General features: G+C 43.6%; 1 protein-coding gene across 3 annotated transcripts in view; it reads left to right on the forward strand.

Annotated features, from left to right (window-relative positions):
* Positions 1-25,898, forward strand: part of hadhb (hydroxyacyl-CoA dehydrogenase trifunctional multienzyme complex subunit beta) — a 66,365-nt gene that overhangs the window by 10,288 nt on the left and 30,179 nt on the right. For all 3 annotated transcript variants that reach the window (XM_072563414.1, XM_072563420.1, XM_072563430.1), the window contains exons 3-6: positions 204-245; positions 364-460; positions 11,890-11,934; positions 12,039-12,138. In XM_072563414.1, the coding sequence (XP_072419515.1) occupies positions 204-245; positions 364-460; positions 11,890-11,934; positions 12,039-12,138 (284 nt within the window). The remainder of the gene's footprint in view (positions 1-203; positions 246-363; positions 461-11,889; positions 11,935-12,038; positions 12,139-25,898) is intronic.

The raw sequence follows: 25,898 nt of genomic DNA on the forward strand, positions 1-25,898 counted from the left end.
GCATTTTAAAAAAAGACAAAGGTATTTCGAGAGAGTTGGTGGGAAAATTTCAGATTCCAAGCCCTAATCAAATAATTATGTAAAGATTCTTGTGTCTATTTTGTGGGAATTTTTTTTTTAAATAGAGCATTTCAATGAGTTTCTGATGTCTGTGAAGAGATGAGATGCAATGGTTATTAATGCTCTTACTCTTTTGAAACTAGATGTACGTTTGTTGAGTTCAGTATCTCCCCGTCTGCCTCAAGGTACAGTGCTTAAATAATAATTTTGCTAATAACCAGCATACATTTACTTGTCAACTTAGTACTTGATTCTTAAAAGTTTTAATAACAAGTCTATGTTGACTTAAAATTCTGTCAACAGTGCAAGCAACCAGTAAGAAAACGCTAGCAAAACCAGGTTTAAGGAATGTTGTCCTCGTTGAAGGTGTCCGAACTCCATTTTTGATGTCCGGTACCACGTAAGTAAAAAGGATTATGTGATTTAAATCCACACGTCATGCTTGGGGCCAGATTGTCATTCAGAATAAAGGCACAAGGTAGGTAAAACACCATTCCTGGATTTACAGCCCCATTCCGAAGTACTACCATTTTTGTCAGCAAGGAACAAGGTGACTGTTGGTGAGCTTGCATACAACGTTCCCAACTTGGCTAGCTCAATTGCAGGGGTGGGCATTTCAGATCAGCATGCTACTTACATGGAGTTGGGCCAGCTCTTGCAGGATGTGTGGTTTGTGGCTCCTTCAAAGAATCAAGAGCCAGTGGAAATCTTTAGTCTCGTGTTAGACAGGCAAGTTTAAAATATGCTTCGCTGGTCTATGGTTTTTTTTTAAACAAGTATTTGAGTACTTGTTTAAGGCTTTTGTGCAGCTGTCAGTATATTTTCAATTCTGTACCTGATCCAAGGATTCTAGCCTGCAGCTGCTTCCCCAGGTGGAGTGTGCACTACCAGGTTGGAGATGTGAAAGAAAACCAGAAATTGCTGGAAAATCTCAGCAGGTCTGGCAGCAGCGGTAAAGAGAAATCAGACTTAACATTTTTAGGTCAATATTTTGTGGTGCTGGAAAAGCATAGCAGGTCAGGCAACATTCAAGGAGTAGGAAAATTGACATTTTGAGTAAAAGCCCTTCATCAGGAATGAGCTTAACATTTTTGGGTCCAGTGACCCTTCTCACTCATGGTAACTAAGCAAAGTATGTTTTTTTTATATAGCAGATAGGGTGAGAGTAAACAATAGGCAGAGATAGCACCCATAGAGTCATAGAGATGTACAGCATGGAAACAGACCCTTCGGTCCAACCCTTCCATGCCAACCAGATCGCCCAACCCAATCTCTAGTACCACCTGCCAGCACCTGGCCCATATCCCTCCAAACCCTTCCTATTCATTTACCTATCCAAATGCCTCTTAAATGTTGCAGTTGTACCAGCCTCCACCACATCCTCTGACAGCTCATTCCATACACGTACCACCCTCTGCATGAAAAAGTTGTCCCTTAGGTCTCTTTTATATCTTTCCCCTCTCACCCTAAACCTATGCCCTCTAGTTTCTGGGCATCCTGACCTCAGGTAAAAGACTTTGCCTATTTACCCTATCCATGCCCCCCACAATTTTGTAAACCTCTAAAAGGTCACCCCTCAGCCTCCGCTCCAGGGAAAATAGCCCTAGCCTTTTCAGCCTCTCCCTATAGTGCAAATCCTCCAACCCTGGCAGCATGCTTGTAAATCTTTTCTGAACCCTTTCAAGTTTCACAACATCTTTCTGATAGGAAGGAGACCAGAATTGCACGCAATATTCCAACAGTGGCCTAACCAATGTCCTGTACAGCCGCAACATGACCTCCCAACTCCTGTACTCAATACTCTGACCAGTAAAGGAAAGCATACCAAATGCCTTCTTCACTATCCTATCTACCTGCGACTCCACTTTCAAGGAGCTATGAACCTGCACTCCAAGGTCTCTTTGTTCAGTAACATTCTCTGGGAGCTTACCATTAAGTGTATAAGTTTCTGCTAAGATTTGCTTTCCCAAAATGCAGCACCTTGCATTTATCTGAATTAAACTCCATCGGCCACTTCTCAGCCCATTGGCCCATCTGGTCATGATCCTGTTGCAATCTGAAATAACCCTCTTCGCTGTCCACTACACCTCTAATTTGTCTTTCATCTGCAAACTTGCTAACTGGACCTCTTATGCTCGCATCCAAATCATTTATGTAAATGATAAAAAGTAGAGGACCCAGCACCGATCCTTGTGGCACTCCACTGGTCACAGGCCTCCAGTCTGAGAAACATCCCTCCATCACCAGCCTGTCTTCTACCTTTGAGCCAGTTCTGTATCCAAATGGCTAGTTCTCCCTGTATTCCATGAGATCTAACCTTGCTAATCAGTCTCCCATGGGGAACCTTGTCGAACACCTTACTGAAGTCCATATAGATCACATCTACCGCTTTGCCCTCATCCATCCTCTTTGATACTACTTCAGATAACTCGACCAAGTTTATGAGACATGATTTCCCACGCACAAAGCCATGTTGACTATCCCTAATCAGCCCTTGCCTTTCCAAGAACATGTACATCCTGTCCCTTGTGATTACTTCCAGAAACTTGCCCACTACTGAGGTCAGGCTCACTGGTCTGTAGTTCCCTGGCTTGTCCTTACCACCCTTCTTAAACAGTGGCAACATGTTTGCCAACCTCCAATCTTCCGGCACCTCACCTGTGACAATTGATATAAGTATCTCAGCAAGATGCCCAGCAATTACTTCTGTAGCTTCCCACAGAGTTCTCAGGTACCCCGATCAGGTCCTGGGGATTTATCCACATTCATGCATTTCAAGACATCCAGCACTTCCTCCTCTGTAATCTGGACATTTTACAAGATGTCACCATCTATTTCCCTACAGTCTTCAACTTCCATATCCTTTTCGACAGTAAATACTGATGCAAAATGCTCATTTAGTATCTCCCCCGTTTTCTGTGGCTCCACACAAAGGCTGCCTTGCTGATCTTTGAGGGGCCCTATTCTCTCCCTGGTTACCCTTTTGTCCTTAATATATTTGTAAAACCCCTTTGGATTCTCCTTAATTCTATTTGCCAAAGCTATCTCATGTCGCCTTTTTGCCCTCCTGATTTCCCTCTTACGTATACTCCTACTTCCTTTCTACTCTCCTAAGGGTTCACTCGATCTATCCTGTCTATACCCTACATATGCTTCCTTCTTTTTCTTAACCAAACCCTCAATTTCTTTAGTCATCCAGCATTCCCTGTATCTACCAGCCTTTCCTTTCACCCTGTCAGGAATATACTTTTTCTGGATTCTCGTTATCTCATTTCTGAAGGCTTCCCATTTCCAGCCCTCCCTTTACCTCTGAACACTGCCCTCAATCAGCTTTTGAAAGTTCTTGCCTAATAACGTCAAAACTGGCCTTTCTCCAATTTAGAATGTCAACTTTTATATCTGGTCTATCCTTTTCCATTGCCATTTTAAATCTAATAGAATTATTGTTGGTAAAATTCTAGAATCCATCATTAAGGATGGGGTTTCTAAATTCTTGGAAGAGCAGGGTCGGATTAGAACATGTCAACATGGATTTAGTAAAGGTAGGTCGTGCCTGACAAACCTGTTGGAATTCTTTTGAAGAGGTGACAAGTAGGTTAGACCGGGGAAACCCAGTGGATGTGGTCTACCTAGACTTCCAAAAGGCCTTTGATAAGGTGCCACACGGGAGGCTGCTGAGTAAGGTGAGTGCCCATGGTGTTCGAGGTGAGCTACTGCTTTGGATTGAGGATTGGCTGTCTGACAGAAGGCAGAGAGTTGGGATAAAAGGTTCTTTTTCGGAATGGCAGCCGGTGACAAGCGGTGTCCCACAGGGTGCCGTGTTGGGGCCGCAGCTGTTCACGTTATATATTAATGATCTGGATGAAGGGACTGGGGGTATTCTAGCGAAGTTTGCTGATGATACGAAGTTAGGTGGACAGGCAGGTAGTACTGAGTAAGTGGGGAGGCTGCAGAAGGATCTAGACAGTTTGGGAGAGTGGTCCAGGCAATGGCTGATGGAATTCAATGTGAGCAAATTCGGGGTTTTGCACTTTGGAAAAAAGAATACAAGCATGGACTACTTCCGAAATGGTGAAAACATTCGTGAAGCCAAAGTACAAAGGGATCTGGGAGTGCTAGTTGAGGATTCTCTAAAGGTAAACATGCAGGTTGAGACCGTGATTAAGAAAGCGAATGCAATGTTGTCACTTATCTCAAGAGGGTTGGAATATAAAAGCACCGTTGTGCTACTGAGTCTTAATAAAGCTCTGGTTAGGCCCCATTTGGAGTACTGTGTCCAGTTTTGGTCCCCACACCTCGGGAAGGACATACTGGCACTGGAGCGTGTCCAGCGGAGATTCACACGGATGATCCCTAGAATGGTAGGTCTAACATAATGAGCAATGGCTGAGGATCCTGAGATTGTATTCATTGGAGTTTAGAAGACGAAGGGGAGATCTAATAGAATCTAACAAGATAATACATGGCTTGGAGAGGGTGGACGCTAGGAAATTGTTTCCGTTAGGCAAGGAGACTAGGACCTGTGGACACAGCCTTAGAATTAGAGGGGGCAAATTCAGAACAGAAATGCAGAGACATTTCTTCAGCCAGAGAGTGGTGGGCCTGTGGAATTCATTGCCGCAGAGTGCAGTGGAGGCTGGGACGCTAAATGTCTTCAAGGCAGAGATTGATAATTCCTTGTGAGATCAAGAAGTTAAGGGCTACGGGGAGAATGCGGGTAAGTGGAGTTGAAATGCCCCTCTGCCATGATTGAATGGCTGAGTGGACTCGATGGGCCGAATGGCTTTACTTCTGCTCCTATGTCTTACGGTTGCTGGCCCCAAAGTGCTCCCCCACTGACATCTCAGTCACCTGCCCTGCCTTATTTCCCAAGAGTAGGTCAAGTTTTGCACCTTCTCTAGTAGGGACATCCACATACTGAATCAGAAAATTGTCTTGTATGCACTTAACAAATTCTTTCCATCTAAATCTTTAACACTATGGCAGTCCCAGTCTACGTTTGGAAAGTTGAAATCCCCTATCATAACCACCGTATTATTCTTAGATCCAGTCGTCCCTTTACTTAAGAACATCTGCCCCCAATTCGCTTTCAAAAGTTCTTGCCTAATACCGTCATTACTCTTAGGAGCTCGGATCGCCTTAGAAGTTTGTTTCTCAATTTACCTCTGACTATTAGGGGGTCTATAATACAATCCCAATAAGGAGATCGTCCCTTTCTTATTTCTCAGTTCCACCCAAATAACATCCCTGGATGTATTCCCAGGAATATCCTCCCTCAGCACAGCTGTATCGCTATCCCTTATCAAAAATGCCACTTCCCCCTCCTCTCTTGCCTCCCTTTCTATCCTTCCTGTTGCATTTGTTTCCTGGAACATTATGCTGCCAGTCCTGCTCATCCCTGAGCCATGTTTCTGTAATTGCTATGATCGCCCAGTCCCATGTTCCTAACCATGCCCTGAGTTCATCTGCCTTCCCTGTTAGGCCCCTTGCATTGAAATAAATGCAGTTTAATTTATTAGTCCTACCTTGTCCCTGCCTGCCCTGACTGTTTGTTTGACTCACTTCTGATCTCAACTGTACCAGTCTCAGATCGATCTCTTTTCTCACTATCTCCCTGGGTCCCACCCCCCCACCTTACTAGTTTAAATCCTCCCAAGCAGTTCTAGCAAATTTCCCTGCCAGTATATTAGTCCCCTTCCAATTTAGGTGCAATCCGTCCTTCTTGAACAGGTCGCTTCTACCCCAGTAGAGATTCCAATGATCCAAAAATGTGAATCCTTCTCCCGTACACCAGCTCCTCAGCCATGTATTCATCTGCTCTATCCTCCTATTCCTGCCCTCACTCGCTTGTAGCACTGGGAGTAATCCAGATATTACTCCTCTCGAGGATCTCCTTTTTAAATTTCTGCCTAACTCTCTGTAATCCCCCTTCAGAATCTTAACCTCTTCCCTTCCTGTGTTGTTGGTTCCAATGTGGGCAATTACCTCTTGCTGGCCCCTCTCCCCTCTGAGAACGTTCTGCATGCTGAGATATCCTTGATCCTGGCACCAGGGAAACAACACACCATTCTGTGTTTCCACTGCTGGCCACAGAAACGTCTGTATGTACCTCAGACTACAGAATCCCCTAACACAATTGATGTCATGGAAGCCGATGTACCCCTCGTTGCATTAGAGCCAGTCTCAGTACCAGAAACGTGGCTGTTCGTGCTACATTCCCCTGAGAATCCATCACCCCCTACATTTTCAAAACCACATACCTGTTTGAAATGGGTATATTCACAAAAGACTCCTGCACTAGGTGCCTACCTCTCTTACCTTTCCTGGAGTTAATCGATCTATGTGATGGTATTTGAGACTCCCCTTCCCTGCTTCCTATAACTGCCATCCATCACATGCTGTTGTAAATTCCTCATGGCTTCTAACTGTCTCTCCAACCGATCCACTCGATCTGATAAGATGCACATCCAACAGCATTTATGGCAGATATAATCCTCAGTAACCCTTAAACTCTCTTTAAACTCCCACGTCTGACAAGAAGTGCATATCACTGCAAAGGCCATTTTTGCTCCTTCACAATCTGCAGGCCCAGAAAATAACACTGTCTTATTCCTCTACAAAACACTGCCCCAGGTTAAATTAATAGTTATGGCTTATTTTGTTTAATCAAGAGACCTATCTCCAAAAACATACAATCAAGAAAAAACCCACCGTACTCACTAATACATCCTTTCTATTGGACACACTTAATACAGCGGTAAATTATCTGATTCTGTGCTGTGAACTTCACCCAAATAGGTTCCCCCAAGATTAGTTGTGAATTTCGCTGTTTGTTAATCCCTCACTTCCCTCACCCCGTTCCCCCTCCCTGTCCTCACCATGCGCTTCCTTTGTCTGTGCTTCTCCCCTTTAAAACTGCTGTTGTTTTTTTCTTTTTTTCCAAACAAGAAACAGACAAGAGTGGTTGAAGTCAGACAAGAACCTGCAGATGCTGGAATCCAGGGTAGGCAAACAGAGGGCTGGAAGAACTTAGCATGCCAGGCAGCATCAGGAGGTGAAGAAGTTAATATTTTGGGTGTAACCCTTCTCCAGGAGTGTGGGTGGGTGTAAGGGGAGCTGCAGATAAAGGGGGTGAGGTAGGAATTTGTGAGTATAGGTAGAGAGTAAGACGTGGTTAGTCGATGGGAAGAATGAATCGGGTTGGTGGCTCGAAGGAAGGGTTGATGAGAGGAATGGAAGGGAGGGGTAAGGGGCTGTGAAGAGAGTTGGGTGATGGGAACAGAGGTTATTTGAAATTCGAGAACTCAATATTGACCCCTTAGGCCTAAGATGAGGTTATCAAAGGAGTGGTTAATGCAGATATTGGGGACTGTTGGTGGCTGATAATGGGTAGTGTGTGGTAGCAATCCATTTGATGCCACGGCCTCATTTAAAAAGAGTGGAAGGAAAGCATGGGAAAAAGGTGCTCAAGCCCTGAAATTGTTGAACTTGATATTAAGTCCAGAAGGCTGCAGGGTTCCCAAGCTGAAAATTGAGGTGCTGTTCTTCCAGCTTGTGGTGAGCTTTGCTGGAGCAGTGCAGCAAACCTGAGACAGATGTTGGCCAGAGAACAGTGGTGTGTTCAAGTGGCAAGCAACTGGACACTCCAGGTCTTTTTGTGACTGAATGTGACTATGAAGCTATGTGCTTCATTTACTTCAATGTAGCAGAGACCACCTTGTGAGCAGATTGAGTATAGCGCTGCTTCACCTGGAAGGCATGTATGTGTCCTGGGATAATGAGAAAAGAGGCAGTAAGCAGGCTGGAGTTGAGCTTTCTGCGATTGCAGGGAAGGTGCAATGAGGCTGTGGAGGCATGTTGGGAGTGAAGAGTTGACCAAGGTATCCCAGGAATGGACCCTGCAGGTCACTGATAAGAGAGGAGAACGAAATATGTGTCTGATAGCATCCCACTGGAAGTGGGAGAAATGGCAGCTCATGATCCTCTGGATGTGGATGCTGATGAGATGGTAGGTGAGAACAAGTGAACCCTCTCGCTGTTGTGGAGGGAAGGAAGGGAATGAGCATTGAAGTGGCAGTTAGGTTGGACCCAGCTTGAAGGGCTTTTGTCCAAAATGTGGTTGGGTTTTTTCTCTTTTTTTTTCCCTGCTCCTTGAATGCTGCCTGACTTGCTGTGCTTTTCCAGCACCATTCTAATCTTGGCTCTCATCTCCAGCAGTGCAGTACCCACTCGTGTCCAGCTGAAGGCCCTGTCAGTTACACTGCTAAGAAATCCTTGGTTGAGAAAGCAAGTCCCCAGACGTCGAATACCTTACAGTGAAATATTGTCTCTAATATCTGCTGGATGAGTTCACTTCCTCCATCCTGACAGCAATCTTCATATCACCCCATTCTGAAGTGAATATAGTTCTGGGTGAAATTTGCACTGCTACAAATGCTCTGGAGACAAAATTTCCCAAGGTGTTATTCATTGTGGCTGGCAGCTTCATACTCACCAACCTCAAGAGAGTGCTGCCAAAATATCTTCTGCCCCACTAGAGAACCAAACAACTTGGACCACTGCTACATAACTATCAAAGATGCCTACCACTCCGTTCCCTGCCTGTACTTCGGAAAATCAGATCAAAATGCTTCCATGAATGTTCTTGCTCCCTGCTGACAAGCAGAAGGTGAAAATGGAGGATCCTTGACAGAAAATAGTACAATACCTGTCTGAGACAGCAGACTAGCTTCTCCAGGACTACTTAGAATCGGAGGACTGGACCATATTCAAGACCTCAGCAGATAACCTTGACGAGTACCCGACCATTGTCACAGACTTCATTAGCAAGTGCGTGCAGGATTTCATGTCAAAGAAGCAATTTTGGGTGTTCCTCAACTGGCAACCTTGGATGAACTAGGAAATCCACTGCCTACTGAAGACCAAGCATTCAGCATTCAGGTCGGGCGACCCAGACAGTACAGAAAATCCAGGTCTGACCTCTGCACAGCATTCAGAGATGTCAAGGGGCAGTACAGGACTAAGTTAGAGGCCCAAACCAACCATATGGACTGTGGCAAGGCCTACATAACATAGCAGGATACACACTGAAGCACAGTAAGATAGCAGACAAAACCATATCCCTCCTTGATGCACTCGATGCGTTCTATGCTCAGTTCAAGTAGAAGACCAGTGTCACCTGCTTCAACAACCCGAATGCACTTGTTCCATCCGTCACTGCTGTAGACATCAGATGGGCCTGGACAGAGTCCCACTCGCGCACTTCGATCCAGTGTGGGCTAGCTAGATGAGGTATAAACTGATATCTTCAACCCCTCAATCCTACAAGCAGAAATTCTGACCTGCTTCAAGAAGGCCACCACACTGAAGGAAGGGAATGTAAGGTTCCTTAATGTCTACCACCCAGTGGCTCTGACCTCCATAGTCATGAAGTGCTTTGAGAGGCTAGTCATAGCCCATATCAACTCGAGCCTCCCAGCCTGCCTCAATCCTCTGCAATTTGCATGCCCACAAAACAGGACCATAGCAGATGCCGTTTCCCTAGCCCTCCGCTCATCCCAGAAACGTCTGGATAGCAAGGACACCTACATCAGATGACTACTCATCAACTATGGCTCTGCCCTCAACACCATAATGCCCCTCCAGAATGATCTCAAAACTCTGAGACCTAGGTCTCTGCTCTGCCCTCTGCAACTGGATCCTCAGCTTCCTGACCCACACTCCGCAATCAATGAAGACAAACAATTGCACGCCCTCCACGATAAACCTCAACACTGGAGCCTGCCCCCCCCCCCCCCCCCCCCCCCAACAAAGGACGCATTCTCAGCCCCCCTACAGTATTCGCTGTACACTGACTACTGTGTTGCCAAATTCCAAATGCACGCCAACTACGTGTTTGCTAACGATGCCACTATGGCAGGACAGATACCAAATGATGAGTCAGAATACAGGAAGGAGATAGATGTCTTGGTGTCATGGTGTAATGAGAACAACCTCTGTCTCAATTTTGGCAAAACTAAAGAACTGATCATTGACTTCAGCAAGATAGGAGGAGGAGGATATGCCCCCATCCAAATCAATGGAGCAGAAGTTGAGAGGGTCAAGAGCGCTACGTTCCTGGGAGTGACTGACCAACAATCTGTCCTAGACTCCCCATGTAGATGAGACTGTCAAGAAGACAGTACAACATCTTTTCTTCTTCAGGCAGCTGAGGAAATTTGGCATGTCCATTTTAAAACCCTCACCAACCTTCACAGATACACCATTGAAAGCATACTATCTGTGTGCATAACATCCTGACATGGCAACTGTTCTGCCCAGGACAGCAAGAAACTACAGAAGGTCATGTGCACAGCCCAGACCATCACGTCACAGAGACCAACCTCCCGTCCATGGACTCCATTTACACTTTTTGTTACTGTGGAAAGGCTGTCAACATCATCAAAGACTTATACCACTCCAGTTCTGCTCTTCTCCAATCTCTTCTATCAGGTAGAAGGTACAGAATCTTGAACACATGCGCACACACTCTGACAGGTTCAAGAAATGCTTTTTCGCTGCCATTATTCGGCTGATGAAGCAGACGGAGTCCGTAACTTCAAATAATGTTGATCTTAGTAATGTTGGTCTTGCTCGTGCACCTCCTCTGCACTAATTTGTATGGCTTGCTCTGTCGAAGCACCCTGTGATCCGTACATCCTTGTTTGCTATGATCTAGCTGTACTGCTCACCAAAGCTTTTCACTGTTTAAATACAATGGTGAAATCAAGATGAACATTTCAGAGGCCCCCCTTATCAAAGTTGGCGTCATCAGAACTGATGCGATGGAGACGGAGGAACTGGGAAAATGGAATAGTCTTTACAGGAAGCAGGGGTTTGAGGATGTGTAGGCCAGGTAATTAGCCAGTCCAGATATAGTGGATAAAAATCGAAAGCATTGCAGATACAGGAAATCGGCAGCGAAAACAAATTGCTGGAAAACCTCAGGTCTGGCAGCATTTGTGCAGAGAAATCAGAGTTAACTCTGATTTCTCTCCAGTGATAGTGCTGGACTTGCTGAGCTTTTCCAGCAGTTTTTGTTGGATATGTAGTGGACATTCGTGGCAAGCCTGTCCCGAGAAATGCAAACAGATGTTGGGAAAGGGAGAGTCAGAGATGGACCATGTGACAGTGAGAGTGAGGTGGAAATTGGAAGTGAAATATACAGCTACCATCAGTTCTGACGAAGGGTCACTGGACACAAATTGTTAACTCTGATTTCTCTTCAGATGTGGCAGACCTGCTGAGATTTTCCATCCATTTCTGTTTTTGTTTCAAGATTTCCAGCATCTGTGGCTTTTTTGTTTTTTTTTGTCCTTGTCTTTTTTTTGGTCAGGATGGAGGTATGTTCATGGAGCTGGTTAGTTCCTAACTCCCATTTCCTACCTCCGACTCTTAATCTGCTTTGTGACGCTATGAAGTTGTGATTTTGCAGCATGGAATTTAGCCTTTGCTTTTTTTCTGTCTGCTTTGCTCCCCCTTCCTCCTGCTGTGAGGATACTCATTTCATCCTCTGTATGTTTTATTTTGCACTTGTGGTTTGAGAGCCTGCTGTTTCCATGTACGTATGTATCAAGCTTAAGCACAGCAATCAAAGTCATTGAGTATAGTGAGAATAGGATTACTGGAATGAAAACCTGAATATAAAGAAAATTGTTTTTAATTTACTGAAGCTAAAGAAAAGTATTTTTGGCTCACAGGCATGTTGAATTTTCAAATCATTGGTTCAGTACTATGTATAATTCCGTTTCACGTCAGAATGGATCTTTAATGTAACTGTTTTACTGATAGATATGCCGATTTGATGCCACACGACTTGGCCAGAACAGCACTACAGTAAGTATGATGATCAAATTTGCAATTTTTGTATTTGCAGTAAATTGATCCAATTCAGAATATTAGTTTTGTTTTAGGAACTGATCATATTTTTCTTCATACAGGGGTCTACTTACAAGGACTAACATTCCAAAAGCAGATGTTGACTACATAGTGTTTGGGACTGTCATTCAGGAAGTCAAGACAAGCAATGTTGCCAGAGAGGTATGTGCCTGAATGCATTTAAAAAGGTGTTCATAGTGTAAAATAGGAATTCATGTTACATGGTTTAACATAATAGCATGGAGGATTGGTTAACTTAGAAAAAACAAACAAGCACAAGTGGACCACATTTCAAGTTGCCGGTTTCTGACAGCGTGATCAATACTGGGGCCTCCACGGTTTATAGTTTATATTGATGACAGAACCAAATGCCTGGTTGCTAAACTTGTTGACACAAGGATTGGTAGGAAAAGGAGTTGTGAAAGAGAACGTGAAAAGTCAGCAAAGTGGTAAGTTGAGTGAATAGGCCAAAAATTGGTAAATAGAGTACAATTTAGCAAAATGTGAACTTGTCCACTTGGGCAGAATGAATAAAAAAGCAACTTATTCAAACTTTGAAGAATAGAGGGATCTGGGTTTCATGCTACATGGATCACACAGTTGAATTCAGGTGCAGCAAGTGATCAAGAAAGCAAAGGGAATTTTTTTATTAAAAAGGACATCAAATACAAAATGATATTTTGCTATTGTACAGGATGTAGCTGAGATCAAATCTGCTGTACTGTATACAGTTTTGGTCTCCTTTTTCAAGAAAAGATATAAATGATACCGAAGCATTTTTGGAGAAGGCGCGCTCAACTACTGGGGTGGTGAGAAGTTAGCTCACAAGGCAAGGTTGGACAGATTGGGTCTGCATCCATTGGAGTTTTTAGAATAATGGGAGGTAATTTCATTGAGACGTGCAAGACTTGAGATGACTTGACAGGATGTATGCTGAAAGAATAATTCCCATGTGAAAAAAACTAGATGGGATAAAAAAATATTTTATGTCGACCATAAGTCTTTAGAACTCTTCCCCACAGAATGACTAATTTTAAGGCAAATTGACTGACTACTTTTTTAATGAATCTAAAATTGTATGGGACAGGTAGAAATTTGGCACTGGAGCCAGAATTGGTTGAGCTGAAAATGTGTTGCTGGAAAAGCGCAGCAGGTCAGGTAGCATCCAAGGAACAGGAGAATCGACGTTTCGGGCATCAGCCCTTCTTCAGGATGCCCGAAACGTCGATTCTCCTGTTCCTTGGATGCTGCCTGACCTGCTGCGCTTTTCCAGCAACACATTTTCAGCTCTGATCTCCAGCAGCTGCAGTCCTCACTTTTTCTCTCCAGAATTGGATGAGCCATGATCCTGTGGAGCAGGCGAATCCATGTTTTGGCCATGAGCCCTTCAACAAGATGAAGGGCTCTTGCCCGAAACTTCAATTCTGCTGCTTCTCACATGCTGTCTGACCTGCTTCGCTTTTCCAGTACCACACTCTCAACTCTAATCTCAAGCATCTGCAGTCCTCACTTTCCCCGAGCCATGACCTTACTGAATGAAGTGGTTTCAAGGGCCAGTTGATCTGCTGCTCTGAATTTGTATCATCTGGTATTTTGTTTGAGGATGCTATAACTTAAAGTTTCTAATTTTGTTTTTATTTCCTTGATACGTCATGCCTTGCATTTCTTAAAGTCAGAGATGTACAGCACGGAAACAGTCCCTACGGCTCAACTCATCCATGCTGAATAGATATCCCAAACCAAACTTGTCCCACCTGCCACTACCTGGCCTATATCCCGCCAAAAACATCCTATTCATGTACCCATCCAGATGCCTTTTAAATGTTGTAATTGTACCAGCCTCCACCACATCCTCTGGCAGCTCATTCCACACGTGCACCACCCTCTGCATGAAAAGGTTGTCCCTTACGTCTTTTTTTTTATCTTTCCACTCTCGCCATAAACCTAGGTCGTCTAGTTCTGGACTCCCCCACTCCAGGGAAAAGACTGTCTCTTTACCCTATCCATGTCCCTCGTGATTTTATAAATCTCTATAAGGTCACCCCTCAGCCTCCAACACTCCACGGAAAACAGCCCTAGCCTATTCAAGCTCTCACTATAGTGCAAATCCTCCAACCCTGGCAACATCCTTGTAAATCTTTTCTGAACCCTTTCAAGTTTCACAACATCTTTCAGATAGGAAGGAGACCAGAATTGCACGCAATATTCCAACAATGGCCTAACCAATGTTCTGTACAGCCGCAACATGACTTCCCAACTCCTGTACTCAATACTATGACCAATAAAGGAAAGTATGCCAAATGCCTCCTTCACTATCCTATCTACCCGCAACTCTGCTTTCAAGGAGCTCTGAACCTGCACTCCAAGGTCTCTTTGTTCAGCAACGCTCCCTCGGATCTTACCAATAAGTGTAAGATTTGCTTTCCCAAAATGCAGCACCTCGCATTTATCTGAATTAAACTCCATCTGCCACTCCTCAGCCCATTGACCCATCTGATCAAGATCCCGTTGTAATCTGAGGTAACCTTCTTTGCTGTCCACTGCACCTCCAATTTTGGTGTCATGTACCTCCTATGTTGGCACCTAAATTATGTATCTAAATGACGAAAAGTAGTGGACCCAGCACCAATCCTTGTGGCACTCCACTGGTCACAGGCCTCCAGTCTGAAAAACAACCTTCACCACCACTCTGTGTCTCTACCTTTTTGAGCCAGTTCTGTATCCAAATGGCTAGTTCTCCCTATATACCATGAGATCTAACCTTCCTAACCAGTTAGGAACATTGTTGAACGCCCTACCGAAGTCCATTTAGAACACGTCCACTGCTCTGCCCTCATCAATTCTCTTTGTTAATTTTTAAAAAATCAAGTTTGTGAAACGTGATCTCCCATGCACAAAGCCATGTTGACTATCCCTAAATCAGTCCTTGCCTTTCCAAATACATGTACATCCTGTCCTTCAGGATTCCCTCCAACAACTTGCCCACCACCGATGTTAGGCTCACTGGTCTATAGTTCCCTGGCTTTTTCTTGCCACCTTTAAATAGTGGCACAACTTTGCCAACCTTCAGTCTTCCGGCACCTCACCTGTGATGATAGAAATATCTCAGCAAGGGGCCCAACAATCACTTCCCTAGCTTCCCACAGAATTCTAGGTTACACCTGATCGGGTCCTGGGGATTTATCCACTTCTATGCGTTTCAAGATATCCAGCACTTCGTCTAATATTGACATGTTTCAAGATGTCGCCATCTATTTCCCCACATTCTAGATCTTCCATGTCCTTTTTCACAGTAAACACTGATGCAAAATACTCATTTAGTATCTCCCCCATCTCCTGTGGCTCCACACAAAGACCCTATTCTTTCCCCAGTTACCCCTTTAGTCCTCAATATGTTTGTAGAAACCCTTTGGATACTCCTTAATTCTATTTGCCAAAGCTATCTCGTGTCCCCTTTTTGCCCTCCTGGTTTCCCTCTCAAGTATACTATTACTGCCCATATAATCTTCTAAGATTCATTTGCTCTATCTAGTCTATATCTGACATATGCTTCCTTTTTCTTAACCAAACCCTCAATTTCTTTTGTGATCCAGCATTCCCTACAACCACCAGCCTTTCCTTTCACCCTAACAGAAATACACTGTCTCTGGACTCTAGTTATCTCATTTCTGAAGGCTTCCCATTTTCCAGCCTTCCCTTAACCTGCAAACATTTTCCCTCGATCAGCTTTTGAATGCTCTTGCCTAATACCATCAAAATTAACCTTCAATTTAGAATTTCAACTTTTATATCCGGTCTATCCTTTTTCATCACTATTTTAAAGCTAATAGAATTATGGTTGCTGACCCCAAAATGCTCCCCCACTGACACCTCAGTCACCTACTCTGCCTTATTTAAAGTTGGGGTGGAATGTGTTGGTGAAGTTGATGGACTGTTCAAGCTCCATGTGGGAGCACGAGCTGGTACCGATGCAGTCATCAATGTAGCGAAGGAAAAGGGAGGGAATGGTGCCGGTGTAACTCCAAAAGATAGATTGTTCCACATAGCCAACACAGAGACAGGCATAGCTGGGGCCCATGCGGGTGGCCATGGCTACCCCTTTCACCTGGAGGAAGTGACTAGATTCAAGGGTTCCTGATGGAGGGCTTTTGCCTGAAACGTCGATTCTCCTGCTCTTCTGAAGCTGCCTAACCTGCTGTGCTTTTCCAGCATCTGCAGTCCTCACTTTTCCCCGGCCTTATTTCCGAAGAGTAGGTCAAGTTTTGCACTTTTTCTATCCGCATACTAAATCAGAAAATTTTCTTGTACATGCTTAACAAATTCTTCATGTGAAACATTACAGTTTACGTATTACATGTTTTCTCTATTTAATGTTTGCATTCACACGTGAAAATGGACCTTGCGTATCCTGCATTCCAAAGTGTAATGTTTTTCTGCCCAAAATCTAGTTAAATGATGGCATGATTCACAGATTGTAGTGGAGAACCCTTATTTTGTATATGGAAAATTGCTATTTGATTGTTAATTTTAAAATCTTTTTTTTAAATAGTGGAGGTGAGCATGCAGAACATTTTGCACTGGAGATGAAGAGCTGGAAGTCATGGGCCAATAACTTTAGAAGAATGAGATGCTGTAGTTGGAGTTTAAGGGGATAAGTTTACAGTGAAGATAAGTTTAAACTGAGGTCAGATTCTGGATTAGTCCCCAGTACCACTTAACTAATTACAGAGAAGGATGAGGAGCAATTAGGAGGGCTAATTTCAATCTTGCTTAAGTCATTAGGACAGAAGTGGGGTTGTCTGTTGCTGATCAGTACTAATTGTCACTCTTCAGATACTGAACCATTCCATGTACGTGTAGCAAAACCTGAGGGAATGGAATGGACACGGTTCTGATTAAAATTCAGCATAGAGTGAGATGATACATTTTGGGAGGAATGAGAAACAAACAAGCTAAGATATACCATTTTAGAAACTGATGCGAGGAGAGCCACTGAGGGTGTTTGCCCTGTCACTTTGAAAGAGATGTGCACAGATTAACAAAACAGTTAATAAGGTGTCTGGTATCCCAAGCTTTATAATTGGAGGCATAGAGTACAAAAGCCGGGAAGGTTTGCTAAATCTAGGGGGTGGGAATCAGAGCCACATATGAGGGGGACAGTTGCAGATGGGTGAGTGACAGGATGTAGTGAATCTATCAGGAAGGTTTCTCATGTGATGAAACAAAGGGATCGGTTAAAGTGTGTCTGCTTCAATGCAAGGAGTGTCAGAAATAAGAGTGACGAACTTGGAGCATGGATCAGTACTTGGGGATACGATGTTGTGGCCATAGCGGAGACGTGGGTTTCACAGAGACAGGAATAGTTGCTTGATATTCCAGGGTTTAGAACATTTCAAAACAACGAGGAGGGGGCGTAGTATTGCTAATCAGAGTGCATCACAGCTACAGAAATGAAGGTGTAGAGGAAGGTCTGTCTGCTGAATCATATGGATGGAAGTCAGGAACAGCAAGTGAGCAGCCACCTCATTGGGGTTTTCTACAGACCATCTAATAGCAGTAGAGAGAGTGAAGAACGCATGACAGGCAGATTCTGGACAAGTGCAGAGGTAGCAGGGTTGTAGTTATGGGTGACCTCAACTTTCCCAATATCGACTGGAACCTCCTTAGTGCAGATGGTTTGGGTGGAGCTGTTTTTGTCAGGTGTGTTCAGGAGGGTTTCCTTACTCCGTATGTAGACAGACCGACGAGGGCAGAGGTCATTTTGGATTTGGTGCTCAGCACTGAGCCAGGACAGGTGTCAAATCTCAGGTGGGAGAACACTTGGTGACAGTGATTACAGCTGCCTAACATTTAACATAGCCTCAGATAGGGAAAGGAGCAGTTACCGAGGGTAGATATTTAATTAGGGAAAAGGAAATTATGACGCTATCAGATAGGAGCTGGGAAGTACAGACTGGGAGCAATTGTTCCACAGAAAAGGCACAATAGACATGTGGAGACTGTTCAAAGAGCTGTTGTTGTGAGTGATGCACAAATTTGTTCCCCTGAGACAGGTAAGCAGGGGTAAGATTAAGGAACCCTGGATGACGAGAACAGAGGAACTTCTTGTCGAAAGGAAGAAGGCAGCTTACGTAAGGTGGGGGAAGCAAGGATCTAGCACAGCTTTAGAGGATGACAGGCTTACTAGAAAGAAGCTCAAAAGTGGACTGAGGAAAGCCAGGAGGGGGCACGAAAATGGCTTGGCAAATAAGATTAGGGAGAAACCAAAGGCATTTTACGCATGTGTGAGGAATAAGCGAATGATCAGGGAGAAGATCAAGCCGATCAGGGATTGCGTTGGGAACTTGTGCGTGGAGTCTGAGCAGTAGAGGAAGCCCTGAATGAGTATTTTGTTCAGTTTTCTCAAAGGAAAGGGACCTTGTTGTGAATGGGAACTTTGAGGAGCTGGGATACAGGCTTGACCAGATCAAAATTGTTGATGTGCTGGAAAATTTGGGAAAGCATTAAGATTGATAAGTTCCCAGGGCCAGACCAGATTTATCCTAGGCCGCTCCAGGAAGTGAGAAAGGAGGTTGCTAAGCCGCTGACTAAGATCTTTGCCGCCTCACTCTCCACGGGAGGCGCACCGGAGGATTGGAATGAGGCAAATATTGTTCCTCTTTTCAGGAAGGGTAATGGGGAAATCCCTAGCAATTACAGACCAGTCAGTCTTATGTCTGTGGTCAGCAAAGTTTTTTGGAAAGTATTCTGAGGGATAGGATTTATGACTATTTGGCAAAGCATAGTGTGATTAAAGGCAGTCAGCATGGCTTTGTGAGGGACAGGTCATACCTCTCAAATCTTATCTTATTGAGTTCTTTGAGGAGGTGATGAGACAGGTCGAAGGTCGAGCAGTGGATGTGTATGTGGACTTCAGCAAGGCATTTGATAAGGTTCCCCATGGTAGGCTCATTCATAAAGTCAGGAAGTATGGGATACAGGGAGATTTGGTTGGCTGACACAAGGCCGAGAGTGGTTGTAGATGGAAAGTATTCTGCCTGGAGGTCATTGTTGAGTGGGGTCCCACAGGGCTCTATTCTTGGGCCTGTGCGCTTTGTAGTTTTTATAGATGACTTTGAGGGGGTTGAGGGGTGGGTTAGTAAACTTGCAGCTGACACAAAGGTTGGAGGTGTCGTCGATAGTATAGAGGGCTACTGCAGGCTGCAGCGCAACATAGACAGGATGCAGAACTGGGCTGAGAAATGGCAGATGGAGTTCAACCTGGATATATGCGAAGTGATGCATTTTGGAAGGTCGAACTTGAATGCTGAATATAGGATTAAAGACAGGATTCTTGGCAGTGAGGTGGAACAGAGGGATCTGGGTGTGCAAGTACATAGATCCCTCAAAGTTGCCACCCAAGTGGATAGGGTTGTTAAGAAAGCATATGGTGTTTTGGCTTTCATTAACAGGGGGATTGAGTTTAAGAGCTCCGAGGTTTTGCTACAACTCTACAAATCCCTAGTGAGACCACACTTGGAATATTGGGTCCAGTTCTGGTTGCCGTACTATAGGAAAGATACAGAGGCTTTGGAGAGGGTGCAAAGAAGGTTGACCAGGATGCTGCCTGGACTAGAGGGCTTGCCTTATGAAGAAAGGTTGAAAAAGCTCAGACTTTTCTCTCTTCCTCCTTCTCTCCAGAGAGGAGACCTGATTTGAGGTATGCAAGATAATGAGAGGAATAGGTAGAGGCAATAGCCAGAGACTCTTCCCCAGGGCAGGATTGACAGGTACGAGGGGTCATAATTTTAAAATATTAGGGGAAAGGTATAGAGGAGACGCCAGAGGTAAGTCCTTTACGCAGAGAGTTGTGAATGCATGGAATGCGTTGCCAGCGTTGTTGATGGAAGCAGAGTCATGGGGGCATTTAAGCGACTGCTGGACAGGCACATGTAAGCTGAGGGGTGCGTAGGTAAAGTTATTATATTTTTCATTAGGATTAAACCTCAGCACAACATCGTGGGTCTGCTCTGTGCTGTACTTTTCTATGTTCTATCTGACTAAAAGGTTTTTTTGGTGTCTGCTAGGCTATTGTGTCTAATTCTGGATAAAATACTTAAGGAGAATATGAAGGCTTTTCAGTGGGTGTAGAAGAGGGTTACCAAAATAGTTGGAAAGATCTGCAGCCTAAGTAAGAGGAAAGGTAGCGTTCTCTTTACAACCGAAAAGGCTAAAAGGAGATTCGATGAAGGAATTTAAAACAATGAAAGGTTTTGGATAGTCAACAGACACCATTTTCATTAGCTAGTTACAGATTTAGGATGATCGGTTAAAGTACCGGAGGCAACATAAGCAAAAGCTTTTTAATGCCCCAGGTCGTTAGGATTCAGAGAGCAGAGACATCAGCTGCCTATAAAAGCATCACTATCTGGGTCTGCATTTATTGTCCATCTTCAGTTGCCCAGCGGACAGTCAAGAATGAACTACTCACTGAGAGTCTGGAATCGCATATAGGCCAAGTGAGCACAGTAACTTTTCTTCCCTAAAGGACATTAGGGTAACCAATTGACATGAGTACATGGTTGATGTTCGGCTAGCTTTTTATTCCTTTTTTTACTAGTGGACTCCAATTTCACCATTTGTCATGCTTTCAGTCACTGACTTTGCCCAGATATTAAAAAGAACACTTTGAAATCATTGCCTAATATTTTCCTATCATGAGCAATGGATAATTTGCCATTTTTGTGCAAGATGATGACTAGAAAACCATTTTAATTAGTACTTTCTGTTTATTTTGCATATTTAGTGCTAATGGGAAGCCTCGACTTGCAAAGAGCATGTTTCAAAAATTCTGACAATGCCGGGTGCGATTTTTCAGTTACAAAAAAGTGCCCTCAAAATTATGCAAAGCATGTGCTGCAACTTGGTGTTCTGAGGTAAATTCTAAGCAGAACATATTGGGATATTTATTGTCGTCTGTAAAATTAACTTTGAACACTTTCAAAGGCTAAGAAAGAACTATTAAAAGTTTAAGGACAGGTTACACTTGACTGATTTAATGTTTTGAGAAATAGTGTATCAAAGAAATACAATGGATGTTTTATATATCGATCTTCAGAATGAAGTGGCCGCATGAGAGATCTGGAACAAATTGAAGAGAATGTAACTACATCATTTAATGGTGACTCGGGATGATGATAAGTTAACTTTTTTTTGTTTGAGGTGAACAAAGTCCTTTTTCTTTTATCTTGTATGGCCATAAACACAAGCAAATTGTTCCCAAAGCATTCTGATACCAATGAGGATGGCAATGGGGGAACTAAGGGAAAATGCAAGAAGTATAGGAAGTCAAAATGGATAGTAGTTTGGACAGACAAGTATCACATGCAGTTCGATGCAGTAACATCTGAAGAGGTCATCTTTGGGGAGAAAGAATAACTATTTGCAACCAGAGTGGAGAAAGTAAAAATTGAATGGTGCAATTTACCTAACTGTATGGAGATTCAGCGATTGTTAAAGTGAAAGAAGAAAAAGGTTTTTAGATTAGATTAGATTAGATTACTTACAGTGTGGAAACAGGCCCTTCGGCCCAACAAGTCCACACTGCCCCGCCGAAGCGTAACCCACCCATACCCCTACATCTACATTTACCCCTTACCTAACACTATGGGCAATTTAGCATGGCCAATTCACCTGGCCTGCACATCTTTGGACTGTGGGAGGAAACCGGAGCACCCGGAGGAAACCCACGCAGACACGGGGAGAACGTGCAAACTCCACACAGTCAGTCGCCTGAGGCGGGAATTGAACCCGGGTCTCAGGCGCTGTGAGGCAGCAGTGCTAACCACTGTGCCACCGTGCCGCCCACAAGTTTTTAAACACTTATGTGCAGGGAATTTTTCATGGTGGGGGGGAGATGTCGTCAAGGACTAAGCAGCCCACTTGATGGGCACCATGTTTATAAATATTGACTCCTTCCACTACCAATGCATAGTAACAGCAGTGTGCAAGAATTCACCAAGGCTTCTTTGAACTTTTCCAAACCCATCTAGAGTGACAGGGGTTGCAGAGACATGGGAATGCCACCATCTGCAGAGTCCTTTCCAATTCACTCCACATCCTTGCTTGGATATATATCCACTGTGGCGTTCCAGAGATTCTACTGTAATTTATATCAGTCTGAGAATTTTGAGGAGGGGCAGGCCAAAATGGAGTCCTTTTTTTTTAAGAGATCTGAAGCTCCTGGGTGTGACTCCCGAACAAGTCCTTTCTCGATGTCCCATTATCAGAGCAAGAAATGCAGGAAGCTGTGAGGCAGCTTCAGAGTGGAAAGGTGCCCGGTCCTGATGGACTTTCCAGTGAATTCTATAAGGAATTTATAAGTATACTGTGAGGCCCGATGCTGAATATGTTGAATGATTCATACAGTCATGATTGTCCCCCACCATCTCTGAGAGAGGCCAATATTTCATTTATCCTTAAAAAAGGGAAGGATCCAGAAGACTGTGCTTCATATGGGCCCATCTCACTCCTTAAATGTGGACTTCGAGATCCTGTCTAAGGCTCTTGCGTTAAGGCTGGAGACTGTTACCCTCTATTATTAAAGAGGATCAGACGGGTTTCATAAAGGGTCGCAGATTCTTCAATAACGTTAGGAGGCTGCTTAACGTAATTCAAGCACGCCAACAGCAGTCAATACAGGGATTGGTGATTTCTTTAGATGCAGAGAAGCATTTGACCGAGTTGAGTGGCCGTACCTTTTCTATACTCTAGACCGGTTTGGTCTGGGCGAAGTTTTCATAAGATGGGTAAAGGTTCTCTACAGTGTACCCCTCGAGGCGGTCAATACCAACAGGGTACGATCAAGCAATTTTAATATTTTTCGGGGCAGCCGGCAGGGCTGTCCCCTTTCACCATTACTTTTTACGTTGGTGATTGAACCGTTGGCAGAGGCCATTCGTGGGGATTTTAATATATCAGCTTCAGAAGTGGGGTCAAAATTACATAAGATCTCGCTGTATGCAGATGATCTAATTTTCTTGACAAATCCAGCAGTCTCAGTGCCTTGCCTGATACAATGCATTCACACGTTTGGCGCTTTTTCAGGGTATAAGATTAATTTTGCTAAATCAGAGGCTATGCCTATGGGTGGTCTTACAAAAGAGTTGGCTCTTGAGAGTGACTATAGATTCCCATTTAGGTGGTCACAGGGGGGTTTTGTGTATTTGGGTATATTCATTACTCCAGTTCTGGATTGGCTGTTCAAAGCCAATTTTACTCAATTATTTGACAAAATTAAACAAGATCTCCAAAGATGGGAGGCACTTCCAGTCTCATGGTTGGGTTGGATAGCGCTTATTAAGATGAATATTCTCCCTCATTTGCTATACCCTATATGGATGCTCCCCTTGATTTTCAATAAACAAACACTCAGGAGACTGAACGGTTGGTTCAGCTCCTTTATCTGGCACTAGAAACAGCCCCTCATTAAATTTAGCCAAAATGCAGTTGCCTCACAGATTGGGGGTAGTAGACCTTCCGGACATGAAAAATTACCAATTAAGCTCGCTTTTGACCTACGTGAGTGATTGGGTTTGTGGGGACCCTCCTTTCAATATGGCTAGATATCAAAGCCTCCCAGGCAAGGTGCCCCCTTACCAGTTTGCTGTTTTTGGACAAGCTGAGGACAGTTAGGGAATATTGCCATAACCCAATAGTCATCAATACTGTTAAAGCATGGAGGGCAATTCGGCAGAGGGAAGGTAATATTGGCAAAACATCTTTGTTTACACCTTTAGTGGGTATACCGGGTTTTCAACCAGGTATGATAGATTCTGGATTTAAACGTTGGGCAGCTAGGGGTATATCTTGCATGTGATTTATTTGAGGGAGATGTAATGATGTCCTTCGATCAGTTAGTACGGAAGTAAGAGTTACATAATAGAGACCTCTTCTGTTTTTTTTTCAAGTTAGGGATTTTATTCAAAAAAAGACCACACTTTTTTGACTGGTCCCTACAAATCTGACTTAGAAGGCGGGGTACTAAACTAAGGGCTAAGAGTACACTCTGTCAGTACTTTATATCATCAGTTGGGGGGTACTACCTCAGATGAGTCTGATCGACTGCAAGATGTGGGAAAGAGAGCTGGGTGTTGAAGTTTCTTCAGAGGCATGGGAGGATATTTGAGAGAATGCAAGGAAGATATCAATTTGCAATAGGACCCATGCTTCACAGTTGAAGATTCTCCACAGGGTCCACTTAGCCCCAGACTGATTTGTCAGAGTTTAAACCAGAGGTATCTTCAGCATGTCCCAAGTGCAGGGTCTGCACGGGCACCCTTACCCATTGTCTTTGGTCTTGTGACAGGCTTCAAACATATTGGAGCGCTGTGGTGGGTGCAATGGAGAGGATTTTAGGTGTAGGGTGGAGAAGGGCCCTATTTCTCTTCTTTTGGGCCTACCCATTGTATTTCCAGCAGACACTCATAAGAAAAAACTTTTCAATATTCTTGTGTTCTGTGCAAGGAAGAATATCTTGCTAGTTTGGATATCAGAAAACCCCCCCAGGCCTGTCGGGTTGGCGGAAGATTGTTATGGAGCATATTCCTCTGGATTTTCTCACAAATATGGTACACCACAAAACTGAGAATTTTTACACGACGTGGCAACCCTTATTGAAATACCTGGACACAGATTTATCTGCCACACTAACAAGGGCTTTTATATAACCGTAACAATTGTTTCATGAGTCCAATATCCAGGGAGGAGGAACTGTGAATGTATGAGTGTTTTTGTTTGGCTGGGCTAAGTTATTACTATTTATTTGTTTGTTGTTAGGTGTTTGTTTATTTAGTTAAATAGCTAGTTTAGGGTTTTTAAAAATCTTATACTTCTCTATATATGTATATGTTTATACATTCGTACAGGAGGGTGGGTTGGGGATTTTTTTATTATTTTGGTTTAGTTTTGTACTATTTTTGTACTTTTTTTTGAATTGCATTGTTTTGTATTTGTTGTAATATTTAAAAATCTATTTTTTCTTAATAAAAATATATTATTAAAAAAAGCAGTATATAGAGGGAGCTAGGCATATAGGTCCACAGTTCCCTGAAAGCAGCAACACAAGCAGGTAAGGTGGTAATGAAGGTACATATGGTATGTTTGCCTTCATGGACCGCATATGAAAATCAGCACGTCAGGTCGCAGCTATATGCAACTTTTCATTAGGCCACATTTGGAATATTACATTCAGTTTTGTTTGCCACATTGCCAGAATGACATGGAGACTTTCGAGAGGGAAAGAAAATATTTACCTAGAACGGTGCCTGGTTTGGAGGGTATTAGCTACGAGGAGATGTTGGACAAACTATGTTCGTTTGAACATCAGAAGGTGAGGGGCAACCTCCACAGAGGTTTAAAACATTGAAAGGCATGGATCGGTGGAGTCTTTTTCTCGGTAGAAACTTCAATTAGTATTGAAAGTTTTGAAGGGAATAATGTGGGGCACGCTTTTTACACCGAAGGTGATAAGTGGTTGGAATGCATTGCCAGAGGAGGTGGGTAGAAGCGGATACAATAGCAATTTTTAAGAGGCATTTTTGACAGATATATGAATCAGTAAAAAATAGATGTAGAAAGTGCCATGGCAAAATGTTTTTAGTTTAGAAAGACATCATGTGTCAGCACAGGCTTGCTGGGCCAAGTGCACTGCTCCTGTGCTGTACTGTTCTTTGTTCATGGTTCTTAAAAGGAACCAAGTTAGCCAGACTTTGTTCTAATGACAAAAGGAATGAGTTTATTCAATACTGAATGCAAAAAAGAAATAGTAACACAGTTAGTGTCCACCCAGACTAGTTGTAAGGTGTGAGTCTGAACTCCGTTTTCTTTTTTAAAAAACTGATACGGCTCAGTTTGCTAATTGTTTATGAAGGGCAGGTATGAAA

Source organism: Chiloscyllium punctatum, chromosome 3, assembly GCF_047496795.1.
Source record: "Chiloscyllium punctatum isolate Juve2018m chromosome 3, sChiPun1.3, whole genome shotgun sequence".
Classification (NCBI taxonomy): Eukaryota; Metazoa; Chordata; class Chondrichthyes; order Orectolobiformes; family Hemiscylliidae; genus Chiloscyllium; species Chiloscyllium punctatum.